The sequence below is a fragment of the Camelus bactrianus genome, chromosome 25 (genome assembly GCF_048773025.1).
Source record: "Camelus bactrianus isolate YW-2024 breed Bactrian camel chromosome 25, ASM4877302v1, whole genome shotgun sequence".
Taxonomy (NCBI): domain Eukaryota; kingdom Metazoa; phylum Chordata; class Mammalia; order Artiodactyla; family Camelidae; genus Camelus; species Camelus bactrianus.
This window is the reverse complement of record NC_133563.1, coordinates 22,697,033-22,712,008: the sequence shown is the minus strand read 5'-3', so window position 1 is coordinate 22,712,008 and position 14,976 is coordinate 22,697,033. Positions and strand designations below refer to the sequence as shown.

The following is a 14,976-nucleotide window of genomic DNA, read 5'->3' as shown; positions in this document are numbered from 1 at the left end:
CCAAATAATTTTCAATGAAGTGTACTTTATCATTAAACAGCAATTAAGTGCTTTCAAACTTTCACATTCACAGAATGATCCCAATAATCTCACTACTTTGCAATGCTATTTCTAAAAGGGAACATTTATAGTTTGGGAAAATAGCACAAAAATGAAAACTGTTGGAATTGTTTTGGTTGCTGAAAATATACTTGGCCTCAGTCGCTGTGGCACTGTAGAAAGGAAAGGGCTTTGGCTCTGAGCTCAGGCAGACTCTGAGTTTGAATCCCAGCTCCTTCATTTACTGTGTCCTTAATAGGTCATTAACTTCTTTTAGTCTCTTTGTCTTTTCCTGTAAAAATGAGGTCAGTAATGTCTACCTCTGAACATGACATGCATGTTCTACTGGATACTTATATTAACAGCTGTCATTTGCAGGCCTACTAAGTGCCTGGCATGGTCAGTGCTTATGAACACGTATTATGTTACAAAAACATGTGGTCGATACTTAGGACAACCAGCTCATCCCAGTTTGCCTGGGACTATCCTGATCTTACCGCTGAAAGTCCTGAGTCCCAGGGACTATCTCAGCCCAGAACAAACTAGGGTGACAAATTCTCACTATTATGGTTTCATCTTAACAGGTGTGGAAGCTGAGACTCAGAGGGTGTCCAACTGTCTAATATATCAACAGCTGGGAAAGAAAAGCTCCAGAGTTCAAACCCAGGCTTGAACAACTCCCAGGCCTGCCTTCCTTCTGCAGCCCTAACCTTTGCTTTGTAAGTATTGCTTCCCTTGCTGTATTACTAGAACGTTCTGGATTTAGCAAATATTTGTAGATCAGATCACATCTTTTCAAGTGTCTGAGATTATAATTTCAGGAAGGCATGTGGATGTTGGGGGTGGGGCGGAATGATCTCCAAGTGAGAGTGATAAAGCAAATCATAGTGATAGTGATGCTGAAAATGATAGTTTAAAAGCCTAACATGTATTTCAAAGAACATTCTGGCTTTTGTCAATGCTTAGTTCATTGATTCATTCATTTATTCACCCCTCCATTAATTCATTCAGTGGATATACAGTGAGGTCCTGCTGGGTGCCAGGTACCAGGGCAGATACAAAGAAGACTCAAGATGCTCAGTGTAATAGGATTTAAAGCATCAGCTGTAAAACAGTGTGAGAACTAGGATGACAGAGGCAAGCCCTACATGTTCCAGCCCCTGCAGTGGCATCATCTCCTGCCTCCCCTCACAGATCTTTTTTTGTCCTTATATTGTTAAAATATTTAACTTATTTATTATTGTATTATTTAATTATCTTATTTTGGTGGGGGCGGTAATTAAGTTTATTTACTTTTAGAGGAGGTACTGGGGATTGAACCCAGGACCTTGTGCACGCTAAGCATGCGCTCTACCACTTGAGCTATACCCTCCCCCTTCTCAGATCTTTTTTAAATGAAGCTTCCAGCTTATTCCAGGCACTGGGCTTCTTGCTCTAGCTCTTATGTCTGCCTGGAAGGTCCTCTCTCCTAATCTTGGTGATTCAGATTTAAGATGAAATATTACCTCTTCAGAAAGAAGCTCCTTGACTACCTCCAGCTAAACTAGCCACCCAGAAATTCTCTATTATGTCACTCTATTTTAATGATCTTAGGGTTTATTTATCACCATTTATTATTTATCTTCTTTGACTTTTTATTTACTGCTTTTTGCCTACTTTTGCCAATAGCGAGTAATTTCCAAGGAGAAAAGTAACTCGTTTATCTTATTGTTTGTTTTATTCATGGCTATGTTCTGGGGGCTTAAAACAATGCTAAGCACACAGAAGCAGTCAATAAGTGTTTTTTGAATGAACAAAATGAATGAATTGATAAATATTTTGGATGCCAGAGGGGGCAGCCAACTCAGCATGAATGAGTAGACGTGTGAAAGGGAGTTATGCTCAAAGGGATACCTGAATTCAGACTGATTTTTTTTTTTTTTTTTTTGGTTCTGGTTATACAGCTAGTATGCTCTCAGTTTTAAAAAAGTAAGGAAATCCAAAAAAGGGAACAAAAAATGAGACCAACTTGACATAATTACTAATAATATTTTGTTGTCCATTCACTCCTAGTTCTCTCTTCATTCGTACTCACTTGTGAACAAAAACAAATCACTCTTTTCATAGTTCTATGCCTTGTTTGGGGTAAATATTTTCTTACATTTTTCACTTTCAATATTGCTTTGTTCTTCATCATAATGGATGCCCCAGGACTAATCTAGCCAAATCTATATTGTTGGACCTTGGAGTGTTTCCATTTTGCCATTAGGAACGACATTGGGTTGAACAGCCTCGCAGACAGATAATCTTTGTACGGATCCATGTGATAGCTTAAAGTAAAAGCAAGAGGACTTTGATTTGAGTTCTAGACCCACCGTTTTCTTTTAACTGTTTACTTTGAAGTTTTTAAAAGTTCCCTCAACTGTAAAATGGGGAAGAGTGCCGATTTCATGGGACTATTATGCAAATTAAACAATTTAATTTCATAGAATTATGAAATCCGTGTTAGTTTCCTGTGACAATTTCCTTTGAAGAAGCCCCTAGAAGTCAAATTGGCCTTCCACTCTATCTTAAAAGACAGCTAGAAACTAGCTAATGAGATGGTTGGGAAGGAGGTGGCAGCTTGGATGAGTGAAGTTGGGAAAAAGAAAATTTTTTCTTTTTTTCATTATGAAAGAACTAGAGACCCACTGCACCAACCAGAAACTTTAAAACACTGACCCTCTCACTGCCCAGATGGCAGCCCTGCTTACTGTTGTCTCTGTATCACGACTGGAAATGTGCTTTTCTGGGCAGAGAGCAAGAGCAGGCTGATCAAGCTAATGCTGGCATACATGTACCCCAATGTTCATAGCAGTATTGTTTATAATAGCCAAGGTACAGAAGTATCCTAAGTGCCCATAAACAGATGAATGGATAAATAAGATGCAGTATAGGTGTGTGTATATATAAATACACAATGGAATATTACTCAGCCATTAAAAAGAATGAAATTCTGCCATTTGAAACAATGTGGATGGACCTAGAGGATATTATGCTAAGTGAAATAAATCAGAGAAAGACAAACACTATATTATCACATATAAGTGGAATCTAAAAACTAAAATAAATGAATGAATATAACAAAACAGAAACAGACTCATAGATACAGAGAACAAACTAGTGGTTACCAGTGGGGAGAGGGAAGTCGGGAGGGGCAAGGGGTAAGGGATTAAGAGGTACAAACTACTATGGGTAAAATAAGTATAAGATACAAGGATATACTGTATAGCACAGGAAATATAGCCAATATTTTATAATAACTTTAAATGGAGTATAATCTATAAAACTATTGAATCACTATGTTGTACACTTGAAACTAATATAATATTGTAAATCAACTATACTTCAATTAAAAAAAAATGCTGGCCATTTAAGCTTGGTAGTTGGGAGGATGGAGAGCACTTTAACTAGATAAAGAACCAGGGAGGTGAGTTTTGCTTGGTCCAATCACAAGTTCCATTTTTAATATATGGAGGTGTCTAGCAGGTTGTCCAGAGAAAAAAAGTCAGGCTCCAGATATTAGATTGAGTAAAAAGAGTGGAGAATATCTGAGACCTTGGCGATGAAGATCACTGAACTAAGTAAGAGCTGTCTTTTGTTTTCCTTCTGATACAAAGATGTAAGCTCATCTAAAAATATCCACTTTGCTGTTAATAGATGCTGTCGCTTGGTGTCTGATTTAATGAGCAAATTTTAATTTAACTTATCTTTATATTTTCAATAAGCAACTCAGAAGCCCAAAAGTAATAGAGTCACACGTTTATAGGATCATATTTATTTAGTAATATCTGACAAATAAGAGAAAGTAAAAAGAGTATAAAAAAACTGTATAATTTATATTTATATAAATACTTTAAAGGAGAAAAGCTGAACACATATGGTGACATTAGAAGGATGTATACATTTATGTTTGCCGCCTATCTTAAAGCCTGACAAATTAGATACAGGTAGGTAGACACATATATCTTGCTCATGAGTTTGCATAATTAAGGATAAGTTTGGGGCATGTCTGCAATCATTCTGAACACCCACAGAGTTTGTGGTATCTTGCCACCGCAGTCGTATTGATTTCATTCTTCTTTTTCAAAATTCCACTACCAGCATATTTGAAAGTCATCAAAGGTTGTGATCAGGTGCTTTGGGCCTCAGTTTATAATCAGTAAGATGAGAAAAATCTCTTCTGACATGCGCTGCTTCTTCTGAATTAAGAAACTAATGAGCCCCACCCAGGCGCCTCCAGCATATATAAACATGGAGCCTGGTCATCTCTGTATTAGGGGGAGTTTTCTGTTTCTGATTAGGAAAGGAGTCAATTTGTCTGAAATGGAGCCAGTTTATGACACCAGGGCACTTAATGAACAATCATTCCATTACTGTAAATACAGCTTGTTTTCTACGTACACAGAAAACGAATCATCTCTGGATTTCAAGTTGAAGAGCTCTACGTTCCTTCGGATCTTGGAATTTGAAGTTCAGAGTTGAGCTACGCAAAAAAGAGTGCTCAACAGAGAACCCTTGGGTCAAACTTTAACCTATGGTGAGATACTTGTATGATAACACTCTCAGTATGACCTTGGACTTCACTGTGTCATTCATGACAGTGACCTTGTCTTGAAATTGCAACATGTGTATAACAACATGAGTGTAATGGGATACAATCTACACAGTAAAACATATATCTGATTTCTAATATTTACTTAAGTTTCATGTATAGTAAAACACCACAAAAAGGTAAGTTATCCCTAAGCACTATCCTGAGCTTACCCTGGTTCCAAGTTTACAGTTAATCATATCTTTCAATGAAAAACAGACAGATATAACTGACCTCACAGGACCACAGAAAATATATGAGACTCAGAGGTGGTTATTGATTCTTTGTAATTTTTCCTATATTCATTTGATGGTGGGTAGCTACAGTTTGCCTCTGTAGGTGTGTGTCTCAAGGGACATATTACATTTCCCCTCTGCTGGTGTTTGGCTTTAAGTCTTGGAGGAAAGACTCATTGTTATGAGGACAGTTGTTGTGACAGGTGCAGGTCCCAATGACCATCACTGGTTTCTTGATGATCTGCCCTGGGGAGCACTGGAACTCCATCTGGATGGTTTTGGTGTTGTGGGGGGTGCAGCACCGGCCATCGCTGCAGACCCCGCAGAACCTGGGCTTGTAGGTGTGCAGGCTCGTGCAGTTCTCGAACTGCAGGTGGATGGCTTTGAGTGACTTGGTTGTGCGGAGACACTTTTTCCCTTTCTGAGAAAGAAGAAAAGGAGTGAGGCGTGAAATGGCCACCGTTCCTCCGAGGGATCGTTTTTAGGCATCTGGAGTAACTTGCTACCCAATATCCATTGCTCTTTCTCCTTTGCTAATAGAACGTTAATTTTGTTTGAGCAATGTGGTCTGCTATAGATCTTTGCTTCCACAGACTTTCTGGGAGCTTGAGATGGCATTGTGACAAAGTTCTGGCCAATGATATGTAAACCAAAGGATTCTGGGAAATCGCCTGCCCTGCAGGCAGGTGCAGTTCTTAATTACATCCTGCATTCCTTTTGCTTCCTGCCTAGAATGTGGAAACCATGTCTAATTATGTCTAACCATCTTTTGACCATGTAGCATATGCATGAGGGTGGAAGCATACGCATGTTAAAGAAACCTGCTTTTTTCAAGCCGCCGTCAACAGGCTTTGGCATTGTTTTTAGCCAAATATATTCTTAGGTATTAAAAAAGAAAAAGGAAATCAATCTGGTATCACCGCAAGTCTATTTATGTTTCAAATAGTTTTTAAACGTTAACTCGTTTCACCTTACTAACAACAATCACTCATCCAAGGAGCAATCTTTCACATAAGTAACAACTTTTATAGATGAGTCTCCGAGGGCTGAAGTGCTCAGAAAACACCCAGTAACTGAATTTGTCTGACACAGAGCCCATTCCTTCTATGAGACTGTGCCCTCAGGGAAGACTGGGACAGTGGGATTGAAGGTCATTTTCCATGAAGGCGTGGTAAGTGGAGAGCTTACTCAATGTTCCATTAGTACAGTTGATGGAGAACCCCAAAATGGATCATTTGGTAAGACACTGATTGTATGTTAATTTCCCACCTAGATTTCTTCACCTAATTTGTCACGATTCTCCACTGCTTCTCACTTTCCTAGACACAAGCCCACAGCTTGTGGAGTGATGAGACTTGGAATCTCTAAATAAGTGGCTTGCAAGCTTTCAGGGGGCATCCAGAATCATCTAGAGAATTTACCAAAACACACACTTTTGGGTCTCACACCCAGAGTCTCTGATTCAGTAGGTTCCATGCCAGCCCCCATAATTTGCATTTCTAACAAATTCTTAGACCATGCTTCTAGTCTGGGGCCACACTTTGAGAAGCACTTAAGCATTTAAGCGTCTTTCAGTGATAAGGAAGTCATGATTATTATGCTAGTATTTCCCTAGATTACAAACAAATTTCTGGGACTTTTATGAAATATATATGTATTATAAATGAATGGCTTAAATATAATCTCTCCCAATATCAAACTGGGTGCACGTTAGAAGAAAAATAAACATTTGGGTAAAAGAAACAATAGAAAAAGCAAAAGTTTAGAGTCATGACATAGAAGAGCCTCATTTAATAAACTACTTACTGTGTCCTTGACAATATTTAAAGGCTTCTTGTTTCTTCCTTTTTAATATTTAATATTTAGCATATGTTTTTGCCAACATCCAGAAAAAGGTACAAAGTCTGCAACATCTCTCTCTGTGTATATATATAGATATATATGTATGTGTGTGTGTGTGTAAGAGAGAGGAGAGAGAGACACAGAGACAGAGATAGAGAAACAGAGAGAGAGAGAAAGAAAGAGAGAAGGACAGAATCAGAGGGAAGTGTCTCTAGGTTTTCATTCTAACTTGGTGGGAGAAGCATAAAGTTAGAACAGATCTCAAAAAGTCACATAGCTAAGTAGTCATATAATTAATGCAACCACTGGAGACTCATTTTACCAACAAACACAAATGATGTTTAATATTAAGTAACTATATCTCATGTTAACAGAGTAATCTATGCCCAAACTTTGCAAATTCATTCTATTTAATCCTCACGACAACTCTGAGGTAGGTTCTGTTAATGTCCCCATTATATACGAGAGAAGAAATTGAGGCTTAAAGGTTAAGAAAATCACCCAAGATCCCACAGCTAGTTCATGTGGGAACCCAGATTTAAAGCCAGGCTGTCTGGCTCCAGAGTTGCACCCGTAAGCATGAGATGAAGATGTTGCCTCAGTGGAGAGAGATGCAAATTTTTCATCACTAGGTTTTATTTTGGCCCTATGTTTGTTCAAAGCTCAATATACTAGTTCAATTTGGGTACTGCATTTATCTGATCTAGGGCTCTGCTCACAAGGCCTGTGATGTCATCAAGAACCAATCAGAGCTTCTGATCTGCATACCTTATACTCAGCCTTAACACACTGAGTTGATACAATTCCAGCAAAAAAGGAAAGCAATGTGCTATTTTATTTGGCACGTTACCTTATGCTGGCAAATGTACTCGTCGCACTAGGCATTTTGAAATACTGAAGATCACTCCCAGACACCCATTCGTTTATTCATCAGTGGTTGTTTATCAAGCACACAGTATGTCCCAGGTAGGCTGTTGGGATGGGTAAGGCAGATGTGGTACCTACTCTGTTGCTTCAAACAGACTGACCGTAAGGGATGTAGAAAGCTGAGCTCAGAAATGGCCTCTCTAAAATCAACTATGCTTGAACAGCGAGTAGCCAATTTTTTTTTTCTTTGAGTAGCCAATTTTTTTCCAGGATGAAATGATATTTGCCAGACTTCTCAATCGGGACAGTGTTATAGTTGTCTGGCCCCTCCCTCATTACCTGCTGTGAGTTGCTTGGGGATATTTCAGTATATTAAAGAGACAAGAAAGTAAACCCCTTTACAAGAGCTGACCTCAACTAGCATCGCAGTGACTTTCTAAAGCCCAGGCCCCAATGAGACATGGCCAACTCCTCTGTGATGGGAGGCTTCCCCCAGGCTCGTACCTTATCTGTCGGTGGCTTGGGCTCTTGGTCACAGGGCCGCACCATGCAGAGCCGAGTCTGCTTCACCATCTCGCAGTGCAGATTCCTGTTGGTGACCCGGGTGGAAAAACCCATGCCGCAGCTCTTGGAACACGCGCTCCACTCTGTGGTCTGTTCAATGCAGTTGATACTGGAGTCGGAGACTGCCACTCCTAGAGTGGCTTCTGTCCTGTAGGCTACAGGATATATAAATAAAGACAGCACTGTTGAGTAAAACGTGGTGATGCGAAAGTGGTCCTTTCAACCATCCTTAGAACGAGGGTCTCATCCAGTTCGGTACCTACTAAATTCAGGTGCCCTCAGGGGACAGAACTGGATCTCTGTATTTATTTATAAACCCCATAACAGGTAGCTCGATGCCTGGCACATGGCTGGCCTCCAAGAAGTCTTTGTGGAATGACTGTCCAACTTGTTCTTAAGAAGCTTAGGAGAACTTGCTTTTCAGAAGCTTAGTGGTTTTAAGACTATAGCACAGAATAGCATCAACAACCATTCTGTAAACTGTAATGTTTTCAATATGCGATTCTGTACAGGAGAAGGGTCATGGGAAAATTTTAACTGGATGAGTAAGTAGAACCAACCAACTCAAAATCGTGCTGAAAGCAAGACTCTGCCTTAGGGAGGTGGGACTAGTTGTTTGGGTTCTAGGATATAGTCACTGAGACTTGATGACAAAAAGTTCTGTCTCAACACTTAACACGCATGGCTTGGGGCACATCTCCTCTCCTACCTGGCAGTTTTCCTATCTGTAAGTCAGAGCTGATCATTTCTGACCTCAGAAGACCTGTAAAGTTCTGCATACTGCCAGCATAAATAATCTGGGTGATTAATGGCTTCTAAAATAATCTCTACTGGACCTTGAGTCTTTGTTTTTCAAAAAAACAATTTCTTTTACAAGATAAAACAAAGGAAAAGCAAAACAAAGATCCTGAAGTGTCACTTGATCCTTCCTGCAGCACCTGGAAAGGTACCATTTCTCTGTGACACGTGTCCAGGGATAAGTGGCATTCTTCAGGGAGGCTGATCTTGGGAGTGCGTGCATTGTGTACAGAATCCAGAAAAGAGTGATTTTTTTTTCACTTTTATTTTTGCAATGTTAATAGGGGTCTTGTAGGATCGACTAAAATATAAATAGTAGCCGTGTAATAAGACAAAATCAGCCTTATGGCTGTTTGATCTCAGTGGGCAAGCTGGACTCCACAACTGACTGCCCAGAAACTGAAGCCGGTTCTCAGTGCAAATCCAAAAGAGCACACATGCCTCCTGCCTGCATTTATCGTGGGCTGTGATCATTTTCAGGTATCCTGAGTTTCTCACCTGGAAGGGTCTGGAGGTCTCCCAAGGTCCCTGTCTCATTTGAATCACAGATCCACTTTTCACAGCACTCCCCGGGCACTTTAACTTTTCTTGGAGCTGGGCAGTCAGGCTGGGGCAGTAGCAGATCCTCTTCACAGCGGGGCACACAGCCAACCTGCCCATCTTGGCAGGCGCACTGGTATTTGCAGCTTGGCTGGAAGGTCTCTCCACTTTGGTAGATGACTCCATCAAACACACAGTTGTCTCCTTCTACCGCTAGGATATTGGGGAAGCCAGGCAGACAGGGAAGGGGAGAGAGAAAAACAAGAACACGATGCATTGGTGAAGCTGTGTAAGATTCACTGCACAGTGTTCCAAGCCCCAGATCATCCTTTTCTAGTTGAGGGCATCTGGATGCTGGTTCATCTCCAGGAGAGAGATGTCCTCATGGAGGCCTCCCAGAGCAAGAAGAAACCCTCACGAGCACCCAGTCCTGCCACTCATTTTATGGATGTGGAAAGAGGGGCACAGCCATGAAGTGACACTCCCAAGGCCCCCAGCTGTTGTTCCCAACGATAAAGTCATTTTGCAAGAAACTTTGATTCTCCTACTCCAGTAGCTCAGAATTAGAAAGAAAAACAGTGCACCTCACAGTCTCCAAGTAGGTTAACTGGTCAAACTGGGAAGAGCATTAAGATTCCTTGGCATCCCAGCACAATAAATTATCACTAGTTTAGATGAGAAACTAAAAGACTATTCCAAGCCCTCTTATCCAGGGAGGCTGGGACAGCCTCCAACTAAATGGGGCACCACGTGGAAAACTGATCCCCAATTGATTACGTTTCACCAGCCTGGACTGGCCGGTTGCCTGCATTTTTATTTCCCTCACAACCCAGACAGGAGTGACAGAGTCGTCTCAGGAGAGTAGGGGATGCTTTGGCTCAAACAGGACAATTGCAGGTGTGAAAACAAACCTGGCCGGCCCCAGTCAAGGGAACTGTGACCGTGTGAGTAAGCTCAGACTTCCATTACCCCCAGGCAGCCCCTGGAAACGTCCAAAGGAAATGATTTCACTGGCCCTTAACTGTTCTGCTCCCCGTCTATCTAGCTTCTTCTCCAGGGACGCAAGTGATGAATGCTTCTCACCTCCGAGGGCAGGCTTCCCTTCTGGCTGCTGGCACTCCCCAGAGCCCACGAGTCCCCAGACCATGCCTGGCACACAGAGCACGATAAACGTAACACCCACTGCGTCGCTGTTAGTATTTGCGCATCACCCTTTAGGGGTGAAGAGGGGAAGGAAAAGAGCAGGCAGCTCCCTAGCCGAGGGACAAGAGGTCAAGCGGCGGAGGGGGCAGGATTACCCATGCAGATGCCAGTTTGGGCGCTGGGGTCCGCTCTGCGGTCGCAGAAGAGGCCGCGGCTCTCCTCGCAGGGCAGCATCACCGAGCAGCTCTCGCCGCGCTGGCGGGCGCACACCAGGCAGCAGGAGCAGTCGTCCAGCACCGCTCTCACCCCGGGGGCGCAGGCCGGCGGCTTCTTGGGGCACGGGGCCGGGCACGTGGAAGGGCAGCGCTGAGTCGCAGCCACCTGAGGGGGGAGGGAGCGGGACCAGAAGAAGAAACCTCTTAGCAGGGACCATCGAAGGCAGAGAGACACGGGATCCAGCTGGGGCCGCCCGGAAAGGCCGAGTAACCAGCGACACCTTACGGGTGCGCTACTCACCTGTCCCACGAGATGCAGGAGCAGGAAAGCCAGGCAGAGGCACTGCTTGGGCAGACCGAGACTCACGCTCTGCGCACTCTGCATGTTCAGGCTTTTTCCAGCCGCTTTCGCAAAATAAAAAAAAAAAGAGAGAGAGAGAGAGAGAGAGAGACTTTCCAGGAGGGAGATTGGCTCCGCTTGCCTGGCTCCAGGTCGGGCTGGCCTCTCCGCCAGCGCCACCGCGCAGGTTTTATAGCGCGCTCCTGGGACGCGCACAAGCCGGTTGGCTGCAGCTCAGGCGGGAGGCGGGGGATCGGCGGGGTGGGGAATGGAACGAACCCGGGGTTGCCATGGCAATTGGCCGCGGGTGCTGCTCTCCTTAGGGCGCGGCCCCGGGGCCTGCGTGTGCCTGTGTGTGGCGACTGGCTTTTCCCAGAGCGCCGGGAGGGGCTGGGTGGAGGCCCGAGGCCAGGACCCAGGGCTTGCTGAGCGCGTGGGAAGGAAACGCCCGTTTCCTCCTGGAAGCTGTTGCGTCTTCCCGCAGGACCAAGACACCGCCACTCCCCAGCCCCAGCACGCTTCTCCCCCCTGACCGTTCCAAGCCGGGTTGCAAACGTGGGGCTCCCCGAAAGGGGTGCCTGATGTTTGGGACCATCTGTGAGGGGGCTGGCGAGAGGCCCAGGGGTTTAGTCATAAAGGAAGCACATGCAAGTTTGTCACGGTTTAGGGCACTCTTTGAATGTGTTGAGAGTAGGGGGAGGAGAGGGGAGGGAGGAAAGAAGAAACCGAGGAGGGAGAAGGTAGTGGGGCGGGGGTGGGGGGCAGGAGGGCGGTGGCATAGAAAATGTAAGAAGTCTTCATGTCAGGATGGGGGATGCTATTGGCCAAATGGCAAAATTCTTTTGATTCTCATCATTCCAAGCCTTGCTGGTTCTTAAACCCCCAGTTCTGCAGGTTTGGTAGAAATACAAGTAAAACATAGTGAAATGCAAACATAAGAGCCTGAAGTAAATAAAAACTTTCTTCCTGGTAGAGAGAAACCTTGCAACACCTGTTGTGTCCTGTCTCGTGTAAAACAGCACAGAATGCAAGAGCCTTTGAGAGCTTATAAGCAGGTTCAGCTCAGACATTGTCAAAACCTCAGCGAATTAAGGGAGGCACTTGCTTTACTTAGGCGACATTCTCCCATTTGGCATCTACTTTCAAAAAATGGCTGCTGTGACACACTTCATCTCTCATGAGAAGGAGAGCAGTTTGACTGCTCCAAAGGTAACACTGCTTGATGGTTTTTTTTTTTTTTTTAATGTCTTCCCTGTATTTCAGCTTTGCTGCTGCCTCTGGGGTAGCTACCCCTCCTTCAAGGGTAGCTGTGTCAGAAAGACACTTTTCCAAAAAATTATCCAGGCCTGTGATGTAACTCTAGGTTTTAAGAGGAAACACATTTCCTCTACGTCATCCGTCTCCAGCATGAAGGAACTCAAAGGCAGCCTGTGTAAGGGGCCAGGTCTGCCCCTGCAACACCTCCCTCCCCAAGATGAAGTCATTCCAAGCCCCTATTAATTCTGCTTTCTTTGAAATAAAGCAGACTAAGCAGTAAAGCTAGCTGAGAGATTGAACGATTAATTCGTGGCACGTCTAGGACACTCAACACACTCTTCAGGCTGACGGGCTTCGTGGGCCCTCTGGCCTACGGGTTCTTCTCCCTGGCTGCACCTCAGAATCAACCAGGATGTATTTTTGAAAAATATAGATTCTTGGCCCCCACCCTCAACGCATTTGGTCAGATTTTTCTGGGGAAGATTCTTGGTAGACAGCATATCGAGGCCCTTGGAAGTGGGACCTAGCTTTGGGAAACCTTGTTATGGAACTGCCAGGAGCACAACTATTGGGGAGGCAAGAATATTGGCCAAGTGTTCAGAGTGTGAGTTGATAAGACCAGGAGAAACCGGCAGCATTGAGGTTGGGCTGATTCTTCTTGGAAAGGTGGAGGATGAGAGGAGACATGTAACTAACTTCAAGACAAGGAAGAAAATGTCACGTTACGGCTAATGTGAGCAGCCACTCGGGTCTCTTGATTGTTGCAAGTGATAGAAACTAAACTGGAGCTAGTTTCAGAAAGAGGACTTTAATGGATGGATGCTGGGGTGTTTCACATAATAATGGTGTGGGAATGGTGCTACTACACCCCAGAGGCAAATAGGATCAGGGCCTCGGGCTCGCAGGGCTCCCCCTCTCTATCTTGTTGCTTCTCTGTGTATCAGCTTTTCAGTCTGTCCCACCACCGGCCAGCTTCTTCCATATAAGAGAGATGTCATCCTTAAGGTCTCCCTAACAGCTTACTTGACAACCTTGTCACCATGGAAGGAATGTCCAGTCTGTCATCTACTATAGATGCTCCTAGATAAGGATAGCCACATTGAAACAATTGGACAAAGAAAGTGAAGCCATCTGACGACAACCTTGTCAGGTCATGCTTTGCCACCTCTAGGACACGATCTTTCCACCATGGAAACCTTGTCATGAAACAATCAGGAGCCCAGTTAACCAGGAGGCAAGAACCTGCCATGCTGGGACAGAGTTCATCCTCTCTGCAGGCCTGGCATCCCTTGCTTTTCTCCTGTTTCTCTCAATTCATTGAATAATAATAACGTGCCTATTTCTGTGTCTCCCTCTCCTGCCTGGGAGCCCTTGAGGACAGGAGCACATCATAGTCCCCAAAATACCCTCAGCACCTACTTCAGGGAGGGACAAGTGATCAGTTGTTCTTGGAACTTTTGAGACACTGCAGACCTCACTTGAAGTCTTGTCACTTGTCTCTGCTTTGCATAAGATGAGGTAAGAAAGAGCTGGAGGCTGTTTGTTCCTCTGCAGCAGGAGAGGCTAAGTTGGTCCCATCAGCCATCACCTGTCTGCCTCCGACAGGCACCTTCTTTCTCTTAGTCTTTCCCGGCACTAGGCGTCTAAGGGTGGCATACAGGCTGGTGATCGTCTCCTGTTTGAAATACGCCATGTGTCAGTTGGGGTCTCTGGGGACGTCAGGGGACACTGTCATAGAGACTCTCCATGAGTTGCTTGGTCTCTGCTGCCAACCGAGATGGTGACCTCACCGGGTTATAAGGTGGAAGTACTGACTGACTGACTTTCTTTTATTCTTTCTTTCTCTCCTTCCTTTCCCTTACTCCAGATGTGGCACCAGAGCCTCACTTCTCCCTTTCTGTGTCAGACAATTGATTTATATTCTTATTCCTTATCAGTGAATGCTACTACATTTAGAGAATACATTAGAGAACTTCCTATATGTTATAAAGGTAAACTTTTTACAAAGGTTTCCATTGTTGTCATTTTATCTTTTTCATTATTATGAAAGATGTAAAATATATTGGCACTGACTTCTATAGCAGGCAAGAGAAATATAAAGCACAGAACCCCACCTTAAACATGAAACCAGTAAAAAGCAGTGACGGTGATGTTATCACCTCCAGGACAACTCCATCTCTCTCCTTTCCCCAGTGAGTACCTTCTCTGTAAGCTCAGACGTTCACCATGTCTTCATTCAGCCACAGTTCAGCCAAGCCACACATACTTAGGTCTCATAATGTGCCTCATAAATCAGCCTCGCAGCTCCTTAATAATTTCGTTGCTCTTTTCTGAACTTCCTTCATCTGTCCCTTTCCTGGGGCCCAGGGAGTTGGTAGAACACAAGGTAATTCTGATTGTATGTTAGTCAGGCCAGCCCTACATGGTGTCCAGTTATATGGCTAATTTCAAACATACCCTCTTGCTTTTCTGACAGATCTCTTGACTTCTTGATTTTCCAGAAAAAAAAAAAAATGAGGGGCA

General features: G+C 43.9%; 1 protein-coding gene across 1 annotated transcript; it reads right to left on the bottom strand.

The window, feature by feature from the left end:
• Positions 1–3,807: 3,807 nt before the first annotated feature.
• Positions 3,808–11,380, bottom strand: CCN3 (cellular communication network factor 3). The gene is made up of 5 exons (XM_010972589.3): positions 11,158–11,380; positions 10,797–11,022; positions 9,457–9,711; positions 8,101–8,315; positions 3,808–5,308 (listed from the first exon to the last, which is right to left on the bottom strand). The coding sequence occupies exons 1-5, from the start codon at positions 11,239–11,241 to the stop codon at positions 5,012–5,014; spliced, it is 1,077 nt and encodes a 358-aa protein (XP_010970891.1). The 5' UTR covers positions 11,242–11,380; the 3' UTR covers positions 3,808–5,011.
• Positions 11,381–14,976: the final 3,596 nt, after the last annotated feature.

Bases quoted from the DNA above. Each gene is read 5' to 3' on its own strand.
- CCN3 (XM_010972589.3), bottom strand. From the start codon at position 11,241: ATGCAGAGTGCGCAGAGCGTGAGTCTCGGTCTGCCCAAGCAGTGCCTC. The intron at 9,712-10,796 runs GTAATCCTGCCC...CCAATATCCTAG, and splicing joins CCAAACTGGCATCTGCATGG to CGGTAGAAGGAGACAACTGT. The intron at 8,316-9,456 runs GTGAGAAACTCA...TATATCCTGTAG, and splicing joins AGACCTCCAGACCCTTCCAG to CCTACAGGACAGAAGCCACT.